The sequence below is a fragment of the Natrix helvetica genome (genome assembly GCF_964273705.1).
Source record: "Natrix helvetica genome assembly, chromosome: Z".
NCBI classification, from domain to species: domain Eukaryota; kingdom Metazoa; phylum Chordata; class Lepidosauria; order Squamata; family Natricidae; genus Natrix; species Natrix helvetica.
In genome coordinates, this window is record NC_138554.1 from 25,357,525 (window position 1) to 25,379,968 (window position 22,444).

General features: G+C 43.6%; 1 protein-coding gene across 1 annotated transcript in view; it reads left to right on the forward strand.

Moving 5' to 3' along the window:
• HSPBP1 (HSPA (Hsp70) binding protein 1) overlaps positions 1-22,444 on the forward strand; it is a 47,374-nt gene that overhangs the window by 3,311 nt on the left and 21,619 nt on the right. Inside the window, exons 2-6 of the mRNA XM_081970777.1 lie at positions 564-753; positions 1,725-1,938; positions 3,355-3,579; positions 5,529-5,684; positions 17,165-17,261. Coding sequence (XP_081826903.1) covers positions 625-753; positions 1,725-1,938; positions 3,355-3,579; positions 5,529-5,684; positions 17,165-17,261 — 821 coding nt within the window. The 5' untranslated portion in view covers positions 564-624. The remainder of the gene's footprint in view (positions 1-563; positions 754-1,724; positions 1,939-3,354; positions 3,580-5,528; positions 5,685-17,164; positions 17,262-22,444) is intronic.

Sequence of the window (22,444 nt, forward strand, 5' to 3'; positions counted from 1 at the left end):
CATGAAGTAAATGCTAGGAGATGTACTATTGATTGTTGACAGGTTTGTCTGCGGGTCAAAAAAGTCAAGATAGTGCATCACTCACCACATAAAAAGAGACGGGCCTTTGATTTTATGGTTATGGTTGTGGCTTTTTAAATTCCCTAACACAAGGGTTCCCAATCTTGGCAGCGTTAAGATGCATGGACTTCAACTTCCAGAATTCCCCAGCCAGCCATGCTGTCTGGGGAATTCTGGGAGTTAAAGTCCATGTGTCATTTCCCTCATTTTAAAGTTGCCAAGATTGGGAATCTCTGCCCTAGCAGACAACTTGGGTTGTTGTGTGGGAGAAGTAGGAATGGAATTAAGTCTTCTGTCTCTAAGGATAACTTAAGACTGGCAAGCTGACATGGTGAAGAACACTTATATTGCAATACTTGGGTGAAGGTTTCGCTTATAAAGAGAGCAGTTGTATTTCTGAAAAGTAAGGACTGGAGCAAAGATGTGCCTGATCCTGTGGTTAGGCTCCCTGTGTTTTTTTCTCTTCCACTTATTCTTCTTTCTCTCTGTTTGTTTCTTTACAGTTCTTTTACAGTGTTGGTGATTTGCCTCCACGTTGGTGACTTGCGTCCACATTCCCCAACCATGGCTGAAGGGGGTACAGATGGGAACCAGCCACCGCGCGAGCATCCCCGCAATTTGCAGGGGCTGCTGCAGATGGCGGTCATGGCGGGTAACACCGAACCTGGTCAGACGGCACCTATGTCTGATGAGGTGTGCAGCTGGGCTCCTCAGGAGAGGGAATCGAGTCCAATGTTTAGACATAAGGGATTCCTGACTATCCAGGCAGGAAGTAGGATGTGAAAAAGAGGGCCTACATATTCTAGCAGGAAGTTGGACAAGGATAATGGACACATGGATTTAAGTCTGTCCTTAGACAGGAAAGCTTGCTTGGGGTAGTTAACAGAATGTACCTCGTGGGTTTGTTTGGGTTTTGCGGGGGAAATAGAAGAGAGAATGTATAGTTCCTAGAGGAAAGATTATCTTTAAATCTAGATAGTGTTTCCCATCGTTAGCCATTTTAAGATGTGTGGACTTCAACTCCCAGAATACCTCCTCTGGTAGTTGAAGTCCACAAATCTTAAAATGACTAAGATTGGGAAACACTGATATAGAGATGACTATGGTAATGTTAATTATCAGCCTGTATTATGTGCAAGAAGAAAGAAAAAAATTAAAGTATGCATCTTTAACAAACCTTTTCTATGCATTAATGGCAGAATTACTTTTAATAGTATTCATTGTGGGAAAGGTGAAAGCTAAGCATTTAAACACTTCTGATGCCCTCAGCAAGGAAATGAGATGTTATCATCCTAAATTACATACTGAGACTTCCTAGGAAAACCTGGGTTTAATCTATCCCTAGACATGATAATATTGGATCTGTCTCTCTCTCTCTCAAATCAATTTAGTTAATAGGATTATTGTTGATTTTTTTCCCTGGTTCTTATTTAGTTGTACCAGTTTGTGTGTGTGTGTAATTTACTTAGTTACTCACTGGTGATTGTATTGTTATATTGCCTTTGGGACAACTGTTCGTACCACCATCTTCATACGGCATGTTGCTCTGAGAGAGAAAAAATAAGCTCAAACATGGCATTTAAGGCAACACAAGCACGAAAAGATTATTTACCAATTCTCATTCCTCTTCTTCTCTCCACTCCACCTAATGGCCAATTTCCCAGAGGAGACAGTGGTTGCAGGAAGCCATGGTGGAGGCATTTCGTGGGCAGATGGATGAAGTGGAGCAAATGAAGGAATGTCTGCGTATTTTGGAAGAGTTAAGCCCAGGATCAGAACGTGGGGAAAGTTCAGAGGAAACACATTCAGATCTTGACCAAAGGGAAAATGCCCTCAGTGTACTGGCAGAGTTGTGTGAAAACTTGGATAATGCTGCAGGTACAAAAGCAATCTCATCTTGTGTATGTGAAAAATTGTTATTTTGAGTAGAAGAGGTCCATACTGCAGTATTTTCCCGATTCCAATTCATATTTCAAGCAAAGGAAGCATATATCTTTCTAAAAGGAAGTTCATTTATAGCACAAGGTTTCCCAACTTCAGCAACTTTAAGACATGTGGAGTCCCAGAATTCCCTCAGCCAGCACTTCTGGCTGACGAATTCTAAGATCTGAAGTCCATGTGTCTTCTTAAAAGTTTGGGAAACATTCACTTAAAATAATGATTGCAGCCAAGCCAAACCATTGCAAGATAAGAAATAAAAAAGACAAACCTGTTGAGCTGAACAAAATTCTTGCCCTCCTCTCTCCACCATATGGTCACTTGTCTAAGAAAAGGAAAGCTTTCATCAGCACCTCCCAAAGAAAATGTAACAGAAGGCTTGAGTCAGAAGGGATAACTTTTTTGAAAGCCAGCCCGTACACTGATTTTATAGCTACAGGGATTATGACCATGCTGCTAATGCAGATTGAGAAGACCTATTTGGGAAAGGAATTTTTAAAGGGATGGATTTTTCATGGCTTTACATGTATAAAATCAAATCAAACACCTGTTTTTGTTTTATTTCTGAGAAATTGCACTTTGCAATGGGGCAATTTGAGGCAATATAATCTGGGTGGACTTCAAAGGACCTTGGGATGGGAAGTGCACATGGGTGCAGTTCATTGACTGGCATGTATAATCCTTAATATGAAAAATATTTTATGGAAATCACTGGAGAATCACAAAAGTAAAACTACAGATTCCCACAATTCTCAGCATAGGCATATTTACTGTGGAATTCTGGGAGTTGGAGTCCACATATCTGGAGGTCATTCAAGTGGAGAAAGCAGTTGTATCCTTACTCCTTGAGCTATAACAGAGTGAGTAAGGCCAGAAGAAGTTAGCTAGTATTCTGCCAGTATCACTGTCTTCTTTTGGTTACAGGCAGTCCTCAAGTAATAACTCTAATCAGGTCTGGAGTCATGTTTGTCTTTAAGTGACTGACCTGATTTTACAACTTTTTGTGTGTCAGTAGTTAAGTGAATCACTATGGCTGTTCAGCAAATATGAGGTTATTAAAGAAACCCATTGTCTGCAATGGCTTTTTTTTTTTTGCTGGAAGAAAACAGCAATTTCTGACAAAAAGCAATGCAAATTGTGGATACATGAACTTCAGCTGCTGCAAATGGCCATAAATGCAGTCTCGTTGCTGAGCACCAAAATGTGATCATGTGACCGTCAGTGGGTGTGGGTGTTTGTCAGAACTTTGTATCCAGGTCATAAATGCATTTTGGTGGTCCATCATAAATTTGAACTATTGCTAGGTGATTGGTTGTAAGTCAAGGACTACCTGTACTGCTTTCAATCATCTTCCAGATTTCTGCAAACTGGAGGGCATGCGGCTGTTGGCCCACCGATACCTGGAACATGAAGAGCAGGAACTGCGATGGCGAGCTGCCCATCTGGTGGGCACCTGTGCCCAGAATGTGCCCATGGTTCAGGAGCAGGCCTTGGCGCTGGGCTGCATGAGGAAGCTGCTACGGCTGCTGGATCATGACCCCAGCGAGGCTGTTCGGATCAAGGCGCTCTTTGCCATTTCTTGTGAGTGGGGAACGGTGGCTGCTTAGTGAATGGAGAGCCAAGCTGAAAGTGTTATAGAAGGCTTATCCCAGTATATATCCCAGCACAGCTGTTAGCTATGCAACAGGGGAAGAAAGAAATCTAGTGTTTTTATTTACTTAGGCAACAGTAAAATAGAGAGGTGGATGGTTAAGAAATAGGAAGTATGTATGCATGCATGTATGTATATGTATGTATGTATAGCATGCATGCATGCATGTATAAATGCCAAGCAAGCAAGTAATGGAACCATTTATGATAGGGAAAAGAAGGAGGAAGATTTAGTGCTTCCATAGCACCACTTTCTTGATCAGTAAGGCAACCATCCAGTTGTTTCAGCTTTTAAAAATATGATTAGAGTTATTATCACTTTTAGGGATGGGGTGGCTCAGTGGCTAAGATGCTGAGCTTGTTGATCAGAAGATCAGAGGTTCGAATCCCTAGCACGGCATAACTTAGTGAGCTCCCATTAGTTGTCCCAGCTTCTGCCAACCTAACAGTTTGAAAGCACGTAAAAAATTCAAGTAGAAAAATAGGGGCCACCTTTGGTGGGAAGGTAACAGCGTTCCATGCGCCTTCGGCGTTTAGTCATGCCAGCCACATGACCACAGAGACGTTTTCGGATAGTGCTGGCTCTTTGGCTTTGAAACGGAGATGAGCACCACCCCCTAGAGTCAGGAATGACTAACACATATGTGTTACTTTTATCTATTATCACTTTTAGCAGTTGGGATGTTAATGAGTCTTCGGTCATTGCACACATGAGTGTGGCAAACGTTACGGCATTTTGCATTACCACTCCTATGTGTTCTAACCATCATAATTATTAAAAGAGGCTGTGGAGTTATAGTTCAAAACATCATCTGGAGGTAAAGGTCTTTCTTACCTTAAACTTCCTTTTCTGTTCTTCTTTCCAAGACACTGTCAAAAGCAGCTAGCAGTATTCTAAAATCAGGCAGCAAAAATCAAAGCACCACACACACACACTCCGTGAGAATGCTGCTGTTGGTTGCAAATTGCCTCTTGTGCTTATGCCTGAACAGAATGCTGAGATACTAAGATACCCTGGCCTATTGGGGTTTTCTTGAAACAAGCCATTATTAGATGCCTGGAGCAAACTTGGAATGTACAGCTCAGGGACCCAAAATTTGTCATTTGAAAATCATGCTCTTGACAGTGGAATTTATGTTAGAGAGTTAATTCCAATGTTAAAATTGATTGCAGGAAAGTATGGCCTGGAGGTGATAGGTGAGCAGGAGTGAATACCAGGGTTTCGGATAATTGTATAGTGTCATGGCTGTTCTGGCATTTAATGAATGTTGTAAGATGTAGTTATAGAGCCTGATTCATGGGTAATGGAATTCTTGTTCTTGGTTATACTATCAGGAGATGAAATACTGTATTTTTCGGAGTATAAATGCACCTTTCCCCCCCTAAAAGAGCGTGGAAATATTGGTGCGTCCTATAAACCGGATACAGCCATTTTTGGCGCCTCGAATCCCATTTTTGTGAAAAGAGTGGCGAAAAACTGGCCGTTTTCCCCTTCCTCCAGCTTCCAGAAACACTCTGCAGGCTTTAGCAGGGCTGGGGGGGGGGAGGGGAAAATGCCCCTATTTTTGTGGAAAATGGCACATTTTCCACCCCATTTTTGCCTATTCCCAGTCCTGCTAAAGCCTGCAAAGTGATCCTGAGGGCCAGGGAGAGAAAAATGTTTTTTTTCTTACTTACCTCTTTGAAATCTTGGTGCATCTTATACACCGGCGCATCTTATAGTCCGAAAAATACGGCTAAGTGGATGGGATGTGAATGTTGAACTGGGTTGGAATTGTGTGGAGTCATCCACATCTTGGCCCTTCATTGTTCAGTCAACTGATTGTTCAGTCTGCATTTGCTCATTCTCATCCTTCTTCATATTTCCTTCTGCTTACCAGGCTTAGTAAGAGCCCAAGAAGCTGGCCTACAGCAATTCTTGCGCCTTGATGGCTTCTCCGTACTCATGAGGGCCATGCAGAGTAATGTACAGAAACTGAAGGTGAAATCGGCCTTCCTCCTCCAGAATCTTCTCATAAACCACCCAGAACAGAAAGGTCAGAGTCTTTTTTTAAAGGGTATATGGGTGAAAAAGATCAGGGAGGGAGTTGCTGTCCTTTGCAGGGTTTTGCTATGTAGTTCACTTTCTTCTGCTTCGTTTTAGGAATCAGTCTTTAAATGTTTAATTCTTTATTGTCTCTTTCGTGATCTCTTTAACCTACCTGTCTGAAATCTCCTGGTTCTGCTGGTCTGTGTTTTTTTATGGTCATGACTGTTGAAAGCTTCTTGTTCTGATTGGCCCATAGTTTCTTTATCAGGATTGTTCCCACCAATAAAACCAGCCATTTTCCAGAGAATCAGATCTTCACTCTTGGTGGGAATGAAGTCTGCGGTACTTACTTTGGATCTTGTAACCTACGTTTCTTCCTGGAACAGACTGACTTTTTGGAGGTTCCTGGCAATCCTCATTTAGTGACTGCCTCGTTTAGCAACCATTCACAGTTACGGCAATGATGAAAAAGTTACGACCAATCTTCACATTTACAACCTTTGCAGTCGGTAAAGCACCTGAAAGCTGATGATCGTAAACACAGTCAGGGTTTCACTTACCAACTACTTCATTCAATGACCAAGTTGCTGGTCATAGTTATGATCATTAAATGAGGACTGCCTGTATTTCTTCCAATAGACAGAAATTACCTTGTGAAGACCTTCTAGAGCAGTGATGGTGAACCTTTTTGGCACTGAGTGCCGAAAAGGTCACGCAGAAACATGCGTGTGTATGTGCACTCGTTGGGGCTGCACTCTGGAAAAGCCGAACTTGCACGTGCAAAAGACAGGTGATCATCTCACACCCATGCGTGCCAGAAACCCAGAAGACAAACCCGTGCCGGGTGACATGGCTTCACGTGCCACTTTGGGCATGCATGTCATAGGTTTGCTATCACGGTTCTAGAGCCCTGCTAGCAGTTATTGGATGCATTAGGACAGGTTGTCAAACTCGATTTCATTGAGGGCTGCATCAGGGTTGTGTTTGACCTTGGGGGGGGACCCGGGTGGGTGTCTGTGGCCAGCTCAATGTCACTCGTGTCGAGGGGCACCTGTGGTGGCCAAGTGCTAAGGCGAGACTTCCCTCAGACCCTCACTCACTCATAATCTTCCTTCTTTTTCTCCATAGCGCTGCTTGGAGAGTCCAAGGATGGGTTAACACAGCCTGTTTGCCCATGGACTGAGTAGATTTTTCCCCTCTGGCCACGCCTCCTTTGCCTCTTCCGGCTCAGTTTTAAAAACTCAGTCCGCCCGATAGGACTAGTTTTGGGGAACTCTCAGCTTTGAGCAAATAGGCTGGGTTCTCCAATAGTAATTTTAGAGTATTTTTATGTGTTAAGAGTTAGTTGTTATTAGGATTTTTCCCCAGGTGTTATTATTTTGACTTTTTATTTTCCTTTTTTTCTATTTTTTTGACCAAGAAGAGGATTTGCTAAAGCAAGGCTGAGGCAGCGATCGGTTCCACAGCTGCTTAGTCGCAGCTGGGGGAACAAGCGAGGCCGCTCGTCCGGCGTCTGCTGGCGAGCGCAGGGAAGGACGGCAATCCCCGTGTTTCCCTGGTCGTTTTGGAGGAGAGGCTTTTTAAAAAGCCCTTGCTTCTCCAAACGGCGTCTTTTGCCGATCGGGAGAGCGGCGGCCATTTTGAAAAGCGCTGCTTTGGCGCGCTTTTCGGCTGCAGCCAATGGGAAGCGCCTGGACCTTAAGTGAGGCTTTTGGCGCGCAGAAGAGCCGGCGGCCATCTTTTTGAGACATTTTACCCACCGGAAAGCAGCAGCAAGCAGCAGAGCCTCTCCGCCTCAAACAGACAGCCGCGGAGGATTGCGAGGGCTTGCCTGGGTCTTCAGCAAGCCTGAAGTTCCCCAGCCACCTAAGGGGAAGCGGCAAGGAGTGTCCTGGTGCCTGATCCAGCCTCCCATCTGAGTCTGCAGACGCTTCTGGAGCTGGCGGGCCAGCGTCCACTGCCCTTCCCTCAGCAGCGACCTCTTCGACTCAAGATCAACCAAGGATGGCTGATGAAGGTTTGGAGCGAAGGGAGGAGCTGGCAGGGCCATCTGCAAAGCGCAGTAGGCCAGATCCCTCAGGCCAGGGGAGAAAGGGAAACAAGGGCGCTGGGGGGAAAGCTTCCCACTCTTCAGCTGGGAGCAAGGCCCCCAAAATTCAAGGGGACAAGGGGCAGGACTCCCTAAAGGACAAGTCTGCTAGGCCCCAGGTTCCCTCTGCACCCTTACCAAGTGAGGCTGGGCCAGTTCCTTCCCCACCCATTCAGAGGGAGATAGAGCAGGGGGAGGAAATGGGAGATAGATCCCCATCCTTCTGTGATAGGGATTCCAGGTCAGGATCCCCTGCAGCCTCTCTGGGTTCCCAGGTTCTCCTAGCTCTTCAGTCAGGGAGGATATCCCCTCCTTTCAATGTTGTTTTCATGCAGAGGATCAGAGAGATCCTCCTAGGGGGGCCAGGGGACAGGCCTATGACCAATCCAGGCCTGTAGAGGACAAGGGCCCAGCTATGTCAGCAGAAATGAGGGATCTCATCACGCAGGCTATTTCCCAGGGTGTGGTAGAAGCCATGAGGCTACAGGAAGGCAGGGGTGGCAAGGCCTCTAGGCCTGCTCGCCCCCTGGGGGAAAAGAGGACCAGAGTCCTCGACTCCCCGGGCACCTCTATCACCACAGAGGTGTCTACGTGGGAGGAGGAGACTGCTGAGGACTTTGCTCTCTCGGAGGATGAGGATATGCCTCCAGACAAGCCCTCCTTCACTGGTCTCTTTAAGCCATCCTTATTCAAGTCCATCTTACACAAGGCCAGAGCCTCTACTGAGCTTGGTGCCAAACCTAAGGACAAGGAAGTCCCTTCTACTTCCCAGGACCTCATGGCAGGGCTGTTCAGCGAAACAACCCCTGACCCAGAACTGATACCAGTCCCTGACATGTTCATGGAGGTTATCCAGCGCCAATGGGCACAGCCAGGTACCCTGGCCAACCCCAGTGGCGCAGACAAATCTCTGTATCCCTTAGAACCTAGGCTGGAGGATGTATTGAAACCTCCAGAAGTGGATGCCCCTGTGGTCTCTCTGACCTCTAATTCTAATCTCCCGGCCGAGTTATTAGAAGGGTTAAAGGCAGAGGATAAGAGGGCAGAAAAGGCTTGTCTCAAAACGCACCAGGCGGCTGCCTGGGCGATCAAAACCTCCACTTCTGCCTCGTTCTTTACGAGGGCATCCCTATTATGGCTGCGCCAACTCAGATCTCAGCCCCCATCTGAAGCATCTCGTTGGCGACATGATCTTAACAAGATCATTACGGCTGTGGAATATGCCTCTGATGCATCCCTGCATGCAGCGAAATTCGCCTCCAGGGCACTAGCGTCCAACATCACTTCTCGCCGCCTGCTTTGGCTTCGGCACTGGCAGGCGGACATGAAGGCTAAGTGGAAGCTGGCTTCAGCTCCATTCAAGGGAGAGAACCTCTTTGGGGATTCCCTAGAGAAATTCCTGATTGAGACAAAGGATAAGAGGAAGGTTCTTCCTTCCACCTTCAGGAAGCATGACAGGAAAGGTCAGGGCTCGTTCAGGAAACAGGCCTTTCGGACACAGGAAGGTGCCCAGGCCTCCTCCTCTTCCTATTCCTCCCAAAGACAGTTTAACCAGTCCTCTGACAGGTCCCAGGAACGAAACAACTTTTCTTCCAGGGGCAGACAATCCAATCAAGGGTCCTTTCGGAAGCCCTTTCGTGGGGGCTCCCATAACCGTCAGTTTAGACGTGGGAAGTGACCGTCTGGGGTCTCCTCCCATCGGGGGCCGCCTGCAATTCTATGCAGACCGTTGGGAGGAAACAACCTCGGACAAGTGGGTCTTAAATACCATCAGGAGGGGTTTAGCCTTGGAGTTTCTGTCCTCCCCTCCGCGGACCTTTGTTCGCTGCCCACTATCCAAGAACCCTGTAAAGAGGGCTCTCATGCAGGCAGAAATAGATCATCTTCTGCAGATCAACGCAATAGAGTCAGTTCCTCCAGAACAGGAAGGGAGGGGGTTCTATTCCATTCTCTTCCTGGTCCCCAAGAATTCAGGGGGGTGGAGGGCCATTTTAGATCTGAAGCGCCTGAACAGACATCTGGCCTACAAGCGCTTCAAAATGCAGTCTCTTCAGTCGATCCTAAGCTGCATGCGACAAGGGGATCTGCTCACCTCCATCGATCTCAAGGAGGCGTATCTGCATGTACCCATCCATCCCGCACACAGGAAGTACCTGCGCTTGTGTTACAACGGAAAGCACTTCCAATACAGGGCGCTTCCGTTCGGACTTTCTTCTGCACCCAGAACGTTCACGAAGCTTCTTGCAGCTGTGGCGGCCCACCTGCGCAAGCTTCCAGTCCGCCTGGAGTGCTATCTGGACGACATCATCATCCACTCAAGGACTCATCAACAAGCGGTGAGAGATGTAAACATCACAGTTCTCACCTTACAGGACCACGGTTTTTCCATAAACATGGAAAAAAGCAACTTGACTCCTGCCACACGCATCCAACACCTGGGCGCCATAATAGACTCGGTATCTTGCCAGGTGTCCCTGTCCCCGGAAAGAATCCGCAACCTCAGGAGCAGAATCCAGTTGTGTCGCAGGAACAGGTCCTGGCAGGTAGTGCAACTATCCCAACTGTTAGGGATCATGATTTCTTGCCTCAACATAGTTCCCTGGGCACGTCTTCATGCAAGGGAGCTGCAATGGTTCTTGCTTCCAATGCAAAGAGCAAAGATCAGCAACTCCACCAGGAAAGTTCGTATCCCACCAAGAGTGACTTGGTCTCTGAGTTGGTGGCAGTCTCGAGCAGTGGAGAAGGGTTGCCTATTCAGAGAACCCGACAGGATCGTGGCAACGACCGACGCCAGTCTCTACGGTTGGGGGGCGCATTGCCAGGGTCAGTTGGCGCAAGGCAGGTGGTCCAGCGCGGAGGCAGCCCGGAGCATCAATTGGCTAGAACTCAGGGCAGCCCGGCTTGCGCTGAGGAGATTTGCAGAACAGCTGAAGGGGCACCACGTTCTGCTACTGACCGACAATGTGGCCACAAAGGCTCACGTGAACCGGCAAGGAGGGACCCACTCCAAAAGACTCATGTCAGAGGCGGAGGCCATAGGACGATGGTCAGAGATCCACTTAGCGTCGCTGAGGGCGGATCACATCTCCGGAACCAGCAACGTGAGTGCGGATTGGTTGAGCCGTCAGACCATCGACAACTCGGAGTGGCAACTTCATCCGGACCTGTTCGCACAGGTGGTAAGGAGGTTTGGTCTCCCACAGGTCGACCTGTTTGCCACGGCGGCAAACACACAGCTCCAGCGGTTCTTCTCCCGCTACAAGTCAGCACAAGCGGAGGGGACGGATGCCCTGAGGTCCAGCTGGACTCCAGGTCTTCTTTACGCGTTTCCGCCCCTCCCTCTGATCCCGCAGGTGATCTACAAGCTGCTGAAGGAGGGGGCGGAGCTCATTCTGGTGGCTCCACATTGGCCCAGGAGATCCTGGTTCGCGGACCTGGTCGATCTGTCTGTGGAACAACCGTGGAAAATTCCTCCAGACCAGGTATCCTTGCGTCAGGGGGCCATCAACCATCCAGAGCCCCAATGGTTGCAGTTAGCCGTCTGGCACTTGAGGGGCAGCTTCTGAAAGACCAGAGCCTCTCAGACAACGTCATTAAAACTATCCAAGCTTCCAGACGTCCGGCCACTACTCGCATTTATGACGCGACTTGGGCTGCATTTTCTTCCTGGTGCAGCCAACGGGACATTGACAGTGTGGAAGCGTCCATCCCTCAGTTATTGGACTTCCTACAAGAGGGCTTGGACAAAGGACTGGCGCCAGCCACACTCAGGCGCCAGGTTGCTGCGTTATCCACCATCTTAGCCAGACACCAACTTCAATCCCTGAGTCACCATCCTCAGGTCAAGAGCTTTTTGAAGGGGGCCTACAACATTCGACCCCAGGTGGTGCACAGGTACCCGACCTGGAACCTACCCTTTGTACTGCAGGCATTGACAGCGGCTCCCTTCGAACCTTTGAGGAAGGTCTCTCTTCGACATCTGACTCTTAAGACTGCCTTCCTCATAGCCATTACCTCAGCCAGAAGGGTATCTGAGATTGCGGCCTTCTCAGCCAAGGAAGAATTGTGCATCATACACCCAGACAGGGTCATCCTACGGTTAGACCCCGCCTTCACGCCGAAGGTGAATTCTCATTTTCACAGGTCTCAGGAGGTGATCCTCCCGAATTTCTGTCCCAGCCCTCAACACTCCAAGGAGCGCAGGTGGCACAAATTGGACGTGCGAAGGGCAGTCCGCATTTACCTGAAACGAACTAAGGACATCAGGCACTCCGAGGCCTTCTTTGTGTCTTTTCAACCAGGCTCGCTGGGTCGCAAGGTGTCATCTTCAACCATAGGTCGGTGGCTGCGAGCTTGCATTAAGATGACATATGACCTCCAGGGCAAGCCGGTTCCACCTCGTGTAACGGCACATTCCACCAGAAGTGCGGCCACGACCGCGGCCTGGGCGACTCAAGCATCTATTCTGGACATTTGCAGAGCGGCCACGTGGGCGTCTCCCACGGCTTTCATTAGAAACTACAAGATCGATTCCTTTGCCTCTGCCGAAGCCTCCTTTGGCCGTAGAGTGTTACAGAAGGTTATTGAGGCTCCGGACAATGTCACTTCTTCCCGCCCTGGGACACCATAGCTTGGGCATGTCCCATCCTTGGACTCTCCAAGCAGCGCTATGGAGAATGACCGTTGTCTTACCTGAACGGTCGTTCTCATGGCGCTGCGGAGAGTCCAAGACCCTCCCAGGGTAATTGTTTAGCTCCGAGATTGTATCTTTACACAGGTGTGAGCTGAGGACGTCTTCGTCGGACAAGACCTCGTTTTTAAAACTGAGCCGGAAGAGGCAAAGGAGGCGTGGCCAGAGGGGAAAAATCTACTCAGTCCATGGGCAAACAGGCTGTGTTAACCCATCCTTGGACTCTCCGCAGCGCCATGAGAACGACCGTTCAGGTAAGACAATGGTCATTTTCTTCCCTCTTCGTTCTTCCTTCCTTCCCCTCTTTCCTTATCTTTTTAAATATTTTTTTATTTTTACTATATAAATAAAGAGCAACAGTTTCAATGTATATATAAACAGTGTGTTGTCTTGTTAGTTAGAGCAATAATAATAATAATAATAATAATAATAATAATAATAATAATAATAATAATAATGTAGTTATTGTATTATGATATAACAGTATTTTCTCAACATAATATTAATACTTAATTATTAATACTAAATCATATTAATAATAAACATATAATAAATCCCATGTATCAGAATATTCCGTATCATCCTACTCTTTAATTTCAAGTGTTAATCTATCCATTTCTCCACATTCTAGTATTTTAAAGAATTATCTTCTCATCTGTAGGGATCTCCACACCTTTCCAGTGTTGTGCAAATACAATTCTCGCCGCTGTTAACACATGTAGTTTACATACATAGTCCCTTTATTATATTTTTCTGGTATGATATCCAACAGAAATATTTCTTGTTTCAGAGCTATATGTTCCTTTCCTTATTTTTTCTTCCTGCAGCCATCGGCCAGTGAAAACGGGATCTGAGAGGGCCTCCAGAGCTCAGTTTTTGCTGGCAGAGGCACTGCGGGCCTGTCTTTTGCTGTTTCCAAGACACCCCCGTAGGCGAAATCTAAGCACCACAAGGGCTGGATCTGGCCCGTGGCATTAGATTGAATCCTTAGCGCCGCATAATGGAGTGAGCTTCCTTTATTTGTCCCAGCGTCTGCCAACCTAGCAGTTCGAAAGCATGTAAAAATGCAAGTAGAAAAATAGGAACCACCTTTGGTGGGAAGATAACAGCGTTCTGTGCACCTTTGGCGTTGAGTCATGCTGACCACATGACCACAGAGACATCTTTGGACAGCGCTGGCTCTTTGGCTTTGAAATGGAGATGAGCACCGCCCTCTAGAGTTGGGAACGACTAGCACGCATGTGCGAGGGGAACCTTTACCTTTTATGATTGTGGGCACCCACTGAGCTGTGCCTAAGGATTGCTTAAAAGCTTCGATCTTTCCTGTGCAGTTTTCACAGTCTACAAAGAATAGCGTTATATACAGAGATTGTTAATAAAGGAAGAACTGGGTGGGGGGGACATGTTTGAATCAATCTTTGGCTGGTCCTAGAATAACTCTTTATAAATAGAGTTTTGAAATACGAGGCTGAGGGTCTTTTCCAGCTCTGAGAAAAATAAAAATTTATCTCCCTTGACGAGCAGGAAATTAAGCTAGCATGAAATGTGCTCATCTGGTTGCCAATTCCTGCCCCATTTATTGTGCTTCTGTTCCCAGTCACTGCAATCATCAGCCTTTCATGCTTGGGAGTAGCTCCATGGATTTTAGACACTTTGAAGACACTTGAATGGTGTGCGAATCAGGAGACAAAGGCTGCTTTCAGACTGATAAGTAAATCAGTATAGTTTTAAAATTTTTCTAACTGTTGTTAGGTGAACCTGGTTTCCCCATTGACTTAAACTTGTCAGAAGATCGCAAAAGAGGATCACATGATCCCAGGACATTGCTACAGTCATAAATATGAGTCAATTACCAAGTATCTGAATTATGATCATGTGATCATGGGGAAGCTACTATGGTCATAAGTCACTTTTTTTAGTGCCGTAAATTTGAATGGTCACTAAAAACTGTTGTAGGTTGAGGACTACATGTACTTCACAGTGCTTTACAGCCCTCTCTAAATAGTTTACAGAGTTAGCATACTGCCCCCAACAATCTAGGTCCTCAATTTACTGACCTCGGATGGATGGAAGGCTGAGTCAACCTTGAGGCAGTCAGGAGCAACCTCTGGCAGTTGGCAGAGTTAACCTGCAATACTACATTTTAACCACCACCCCACTACGTCTCATCCCATCTCTCCTCTGCCTTTGCAGGCACAGCTGGTAATTGTGCAGGCTGAAAACTCGGTAGCCATTGGAGGGCAGCAGCCAACCAACAAGAAGGCTGCTTGATAGGCTTCCATTGCAAAGCCCCCCCCCCAGCCCCGCCCCTTGCCCTAAGAATGACTGCAACTCAGACCTGGTGATCAGCCACCAACTTGTCCATTTTTGGCTTGTGAACCATATAAAAAGAGGTACAGATAAACCTTGACAACCACAGTTGAGCCCAGAATTTTCATTGCTAAGGAAAACTGTTGTTAAGTCGATTGTACCCCATTTTACAACCTTTTTTGCCACAGTTTTTAAGCAAATTTATTTTATTTTATTATTTATTTCTTAGCGCTTATAGACCGCCCCCTCTCCCGAAAGGGACTCGGGGCGGTGTACAGTCCATATCAAAATACATCGTAAATGACTATAAAATTTAAACAATTAAAATTATTAAGTGGATAGATACATAAATAAGAGGAGGATAAAAAGATATACAGAACTGTATTGCTAAGTAAATAATTTAAAATGTACAGACTTTAAAACCCCAATATCCTATAAAATTAAGTTTAAAAGAACAATCCCCCTAAAAAACCAGTAAGAAATATGTATGCCAGGAGGTAGACGTTAAAATTATGCCAGGCCAGCCAGTCGGAACAGGTGTGTCTTCAATTTCTGTCGGAAGGAGCGGAAGTCAGTGGTTACAATTACTGCAATTGTTGAGTGAATCTTATGGTCGTTAGCCAAAACTGGCTTGCACTACTGACTTTGCTTGCCTGAAGCCGCTGGGATCACATGACCTGGGATAATGATTATCATATGACCCGGGATAGTGCAATTGTCATCCAAACCTCCCAATTGACAAGTGTCTGAATTTTTTTTAAATTATTTAATTTTTTGTTAAAATATCAGACACAGTGCAACCCACCTGCGTTATCTCTGCCATACATACTAAAGTATAAGTATACAGATAAAACACAAGTATCATTGTCCTCTTATGTTACACTACTAATTTATATATATATATATATATATATATATATATATATATATATATATATATATATATATATATATATATATATATATATATATATATATATATATATATATATATATATATATATATATATATATATATATATATATATATATATATATATATATGTTGTATTTGTACTGATAAATAAATAAATTAGGCATACCAGGGGTTGTAACACAAATACATACATACATACATACATACATACATACATACATACATACATACATTCTACTCAATATACTCATTTGTATTTGCATATATTACATCACTTTCCATATTCACAAATACTAATTCTTGTTCCAACTTCCACCTCTCATTTCCAACCATTGGTAAAATCTATTCCATATAACATGGTATTTTGATTTTCCTTTGTTTTTTATTTCTAGTGTCAATTTATCCGTTTCTGCACATACAAATATTTTCTTTATTATCCCCCTTTCTGAAGGTATATTTTGGTTTTTCCATTGTTGGGTGTATACCATTCTTGCTGCTGTTATAATATGTAGTATTAGATATATTGATCCTCTGTTATGATTCCTATTAAGAATACCGTATTTTTCGGACTATAAAACACACCACAGAGTAAGACGCACCATGATTTTCAAGAGGTACATTAAAAAAAAAAGTGTTTGCGCTTTGCAGAGCTCCCAAACCCTCTGCATGCCTCGTTCTTTGTAAAAAAAAGGTGGGGGGGCATGCAGAGCTTTGGGAGGCTCTTAGAGTGCTCGGGGGGGGGGGGCTGATGGGGCAAAAATGAGCAAAAAACAGCCCATTTTTTGCAAAAAAGAGGGGGGCATGCAAAGGCTTTGGGAGGCTAGTAGAGTGCTCCTGGGGACTAGGGGGGTCAAATGACCCAAATTTTGCTTTTTTTTGCCCTCCTGAGCCCTCCTGAGCACTTTGCAAGCCTCCTAAACCCTCTGCACGTCCATTTTTGTGAAGGGGGCGGGGTTTCGGGAGGCTAAAAATGCTGTATTCAGTGTATAAGACTCACCCAGATTTTCAGCCTCTATTTTGAGGGGAAAAGATGCGTCTTATACTCCAAAAAATACAGTAACTCTGGTTTGAATTCTAACTTTTATCCAGTCTTTTCTTCCAACCACATCTGGATATCTCACCAAAATTCTTTCACTTTTTACATTTTCACTGAATGTGGTAATAGGTGCCCGGTACTTGATTACATTTCCAGCCATTTGGGGATACGTTGTTATACATTTCAGCCAATCTTGCTACAAGTGCCTGAATTTTGATCATGTGATCAAAATCACGTGATCAACACACAACAGTTGTGTGAAAGATGGCCAGAAGTCACTTTTTTTCAGGGCAGTTGTAATTTTGAGCAGTTACTAAACAAATGGTTATATGTTGAGGATTACCTATATTGGGATTTGGTCTCTTCAGAGTTTGCTGACCCTTGCTATAAAGGAAATTTTACTTTCATTTGAGGAGTTAACACCTTCTGCATTTTTCTCCCTGCAGAGACTCTCTGTTCCATGGGCATGGTTCAGCAACTGGTGGCTCTGGTCCGATCTGAACACAGTACCTTCCATGAGCACGTCCTGGGAGCCCTGTGCAGGTATCAACAGGAGTGAAGTTCAAAGAGTTAGAAGTGGGATTTGGATGTGGGGATAATGTCCCTTGCAGAACAGGCGAAGGACTATGTGTGTCAAACAGATAGCGCAAGGAAGAGGAGGATCCCCCCAAAAAAGGGCAAGGATAACATTATAAGAGCTGCAGGAGACTCTGGCCTCTTCACCAGTTATTACGGTGCTTTCCTTCTGTGGGAACCACTGGGATTTGCCAAACTCTGGATATATTGCTCTAAACATTGTTTTCAATCTTGGGAACTTTTAAGATGTGGGTGTTTCAATTCCAAGAATTCCACAGTCAGATTGCCGTGTGTGTGTGTGTGAATTCTGGAAATTGAGGTCCACACTTCTTTTAAAGTTACCAAGTTTGAAAAACACTGCTCTAAATAATGAAACTTAAGTGGATGGATTCCTGAGAACGAAACTATAGTTTTTATTGTTTTAAAATGTGTTTTAGTACTTACTGGTAAATGGTAATTATTATTTATATTTTATATTATATAATTATATTAATTATTGTAAAATATATATATTAGAGTGTGTGTGTGCGTATGTGTGTGTGTATTAATTTTTGTTTTAAATTTTTTTATTGATTTTTAAAAATTATGGGAAAAGGGTAGGTGGATATACAAAAATTTTTTGGCAACTCCATCATGCTAGAGGTAGAAATCTCTCCAATTCTCACAACTTTTACAGAAAGTAAAAAAACAATAGATAAAAGATAAGCAGAAACAGCATCTTATTATACATTGTATCAACCATGTGTTCAATCATCTCTTTTGCCACTTTCTAATATATCAACAATTACAATGATATTCCAGATATATGTATTTTTGTGACCTGAGTCTTTCCAATATTGTTCCCTCCCCCCTGTCCCCAGGCGGAGCTGCAGCCCCTCCCTCCTTCATGTCTTGTGTATTGTCGCCTTTTCACTACCTCTTACATTTTCGTCCTCTAGGAGGGCACTGTGTTTTTGTTAATGAAGGCCTCTGCCTCCACAACTGTGTTAATTCTAATTCTGTTTCCCTCGAAGATCAACATTCCTTCTGGCAATAACCATCTAAACCAAATTCCTTTATTATAGAATTTCTTTGATAAGGAGGAATACTTCCTCCTCTTATCTCTTATTTTTTTTGGAATTTGCTTAAGAATGGTAATTTCTTTGTCTTTATATTTTAGTGGTCCCCCCCTTTGGGCCCCTAGCACCTCATCCCTCGTGGTCTTCCTAAGAAATTTAACATGTACTTCCCTTGCAACATTATGTATTCTGGCATATGCTGAATTAATCCTGTAAACCAAATCCATATCCCACCACAACTGTTCTTTATCTCTTTTAATATATTCTGCTAAAATTGTACTCATGATATCCTTAAGATCTTCATCTTCTGTCTCTAGTAGGTTCTGGAATCTGAGAAAGAATGACATTCTTTCAAGTTCTATCCTTGCCATAAAATTTTCCAATTCTATATTCCCCTTCTGGACTGCCTTAACCTCCTCCCCCAGCCCGACCGCACCCTCCTCCAGCACACCAATTCTCTGTTTATTTTCTGTTATTTATTGCTGTACGCTTTTGAGCTCTTCTCTAAAATCTGCCACTTCCTTTTTTCAACTCATTTTGTCCCTTCATAAGAGCCTGGAACATTTGGATAACAGATAAATTTTTTGAACTCTCTCCAGTCCCTTCTTGTTGTGAAAATGATGAATTTTTTGTCTGTTGAGTCATTGGGCTGGATGTAGGTGCCGAGGCTGCTTTGCCTGAAGATGGTTTTTTGGGCCCCATTTTCTGAGTTCAGAGATGAGTATAAATCTTTTGCAAAAGAAATGGCGTCTGCGAAGCGCGCAGCCGAGCGAGTCCGAGAAGAAAGGCAAATCCAAAAGTGAAAGTTAATCCTCAATCACAGTTCCTAGCCAAGAAGCCACACACACACAAAAAATCAAATAATCCAAATCCAGAAACACCACATAACAGGAGAAACTTCAGGAGTCCTTCAGGGGAGGTAATATAAAGCCAGACTTTCTTCAAAGGTAGTTTCAAAAGGCAGACTTCATTTTTTTTCTTTTTTTTATTGTTTTAATTAAACAAAAACACACACAAAAACATTCTTCATTACATCTTCCAGAAGGCATGTCGATTGGTTACAAATAAATTTCGTGCGTTACTACAATCATTCTTTATACTTCATTCATATTGGATTGTACATTTTAAATCAAAAATCTTTATACCATCAATATACCATCATTCTCATTTAACTATATTTGTTTAAACGTGCTTTTGTCTAGAATAAATTATATTTATATTATAATAAATCTAGGCAAAAATTTATTACTAGAATTTATAAATACCCAGGAGAGATTACATCTTTATAACAAAATCTAAACAAAAAAAATATTAATAAAATTAATAAATCTTTTCCCTAGGTCCCATATTATAGTTTATATCCAAATTGTTTTTACCAGTTAGAGTTATTATTTCATTATTATTGTCATGATGGGTTATCTGTTAACGAATAAACATTTTAAAAACAAAAACATTCTATAAGCATCTACAAAGTTCTACTTATTGATCACCAAAAATTAACTAAGTTTTTATTTTTATTATTTTTTTCCCCATTCAATTGTATTTTATTTGGGTTTCACCATTCTTAACTTTCATATTTTACTCATAACTATTATTTTTGAATTTTGTTACATTCTTTCATTGATTCTTGTTTCTTTCTTCCATCCACCTATACCATTTATCCCATATCTGGTAGAATTCTGATTCTTCTTTTCCCTGAATTTCTTTAGTTAGTTTGTCCATTTCAGCACAGTCCATAACCTTCTTATTATTTCATCTTCACTTGGAGTTAGTTTGTTTTTCCATTTCTGGGCATAGGCAATCCTTGCCGCCGTCATTATAGGTAGTATTAAATACTGGATTTCTTTTTTGTATTTCGCAGACATTATTCCTAATAAGAAGATTTCCGGTTTCCATTCTATTTTAACTCCCGTTATTGCCTCCAGCCAATTTTTGATCTTTTTCCAAAACTTTTTAGCCTCCTCACAGGTCCACCATAATGGTAATACGTTCCGTGTATCGATTCGCATTTTCAACATTTTGGGGAGGTATTTGATGATATTTTAGCTAACCTTGTTGGTGCCAGGTGCCATCTATAAAACATTTTGTACTGGTTTTCCTTGTATGCAACTGAGAGTGTCATTTTTAAGTTTGTTCCCCAAAATTTTTCCCATTTGTCTAATTCAATATTATATCCAAAGTTCTGCGGCCATTTTATCATTTGTTCTTTCACAATTTCCTCTTCCATTTTATACTTCAGGAGAAATTTATATATTCTCCCTATCATTTTTCTATCTGGGCTATGAATGATTTTATCCAATTCGTGTGGTTCTGTTTCAATGTCATATAATTTGGTATCTTTATTGTATTTAGTTTTGATTTGAAGGTAAGTTAGCCAGTCAACTTTCCTGTTCTGTTCCGGCAGACTTCATTTATAAGAGGGAAGAAGAAGATGGAAGCAGGCCATCTTAGCTCCCCCTTTCACAGGGAACCAGGAGCAGAACATCAAAAATTTCCATAAAGTTTTCAAAACAACTCAGCAATCACCTCTTGCAATTGTGATATAAATCTTTTCACATAGTTAGTTCAAGTGACTAATTCAACTTTTTGCTCTCTCTCTCCATTCCGAGATTGAGAGATAGTCCAAATGCCACTTTGCCTGAGAGGGGTAGAAAAAAAAAGAAACCCCCCTCCAATCCAACTTCAAACAGATTGAATCCACAATTTACAAAAAGCTGCTGCTCATCAATTAAAAGTGATTAAGGAGATTGGAACCAACTTCTCACCTCCAGCACTTCAGCCGCTGCATGTAATTAGTTATTTCCTTCCGGAATCCATTCAGCGAAGGTGCTGCTATGCACCCCCTGCGCTCCCTGGCTCCTGAGGCGAAACTGGAAACCCCCCCCCCCCATGGTTGCCGCCTATCCGGGGGGTTCCAGCAAGCCGCCCTATGGCAGGTGGTCCCTCCAAGACCGCCTGTGCTCCTAAGAGGAGCCCACCAGGGAAGCGAACAGCGGACCAACGTTTGTCGCCTTCGGAAGCCGGAAGCGATCTCTCTATAATATATATATTATTGTAAGCCATATATATAAAATTGTAAGCCGCTCAGAGTCATTGACTGAGACAAGGAGGATATAGAAATTGAATGAAAAATTATTTATTTATTCATTTATTTATTTATGTTCCGCTTTTGTTATTTTTACAAATAAGGTAGCTATTATTTCCAATATACTTTCCTCCTCCTATTTTCCCCACAACAACAACAACAACCCTGTGAGGTGGATTGTGTTGAGAGAGAGTAACTGACTCAAAGTCACTTAGCTGGCTAATGGGGACTTGAATTCACAGTGTCTTGTTTTCTAACCTAGTGCCTTCACCACTAAACCTAATTGGCTCTTTATTTAAATTTATTATAGATACATATGCCAATGGACACTGAATGGCTTACAAATGCAATACATACAACAGTGATGGAATTCAAATAATTTAACAACCGGTTCTCTGCCCTAACGACCGGCTGGGTAGGTGTGGCCATGGTGGCGTGGCCAGGGGGTGTGACAGGCAGTACTCGGCCTCCTGTACACCTGTAAGAGCAAAAATGGGCCACGTGGAGTGCCCCCCCCCCGTCCCATTTTTGCCTAGTAGACCTGCGTGGGGATTCCTGGAAGGGGCAGGGCAGGAAGGGGTGGGGCCAGCCAGCAATTTAACAACCGGTTCACCTGAAATGGCTGAATACATTCATACATACATATATACATACATACATGTAAAAACAGGCAATTTTGTAATTATAAAATATTGCTTATCATTTGAGTAGGGAAGGGACTAAGATTATTGAATGGCTGGGAGGAGCAATGAGTGGAAGCAATTCTTTCTCCATTCTTTGAGGCCATGATTGTGTTTGTTAATATATTACATGGATATTAGGTTTTTTATCCAAGATTAGCTCACAGGGATTTTTCATCATGTTACATTTTACGAAGGATCTGCCAAATGCAACATAAAATATTATGTCTATATAGCTGTGTCCTTGCTCCAGATTTCATTTTAATTTAAAACCCAAGATTCAGCTGGCCCAGCCATGCTAGCTTACAAGACTTTTGAGCCACCCCG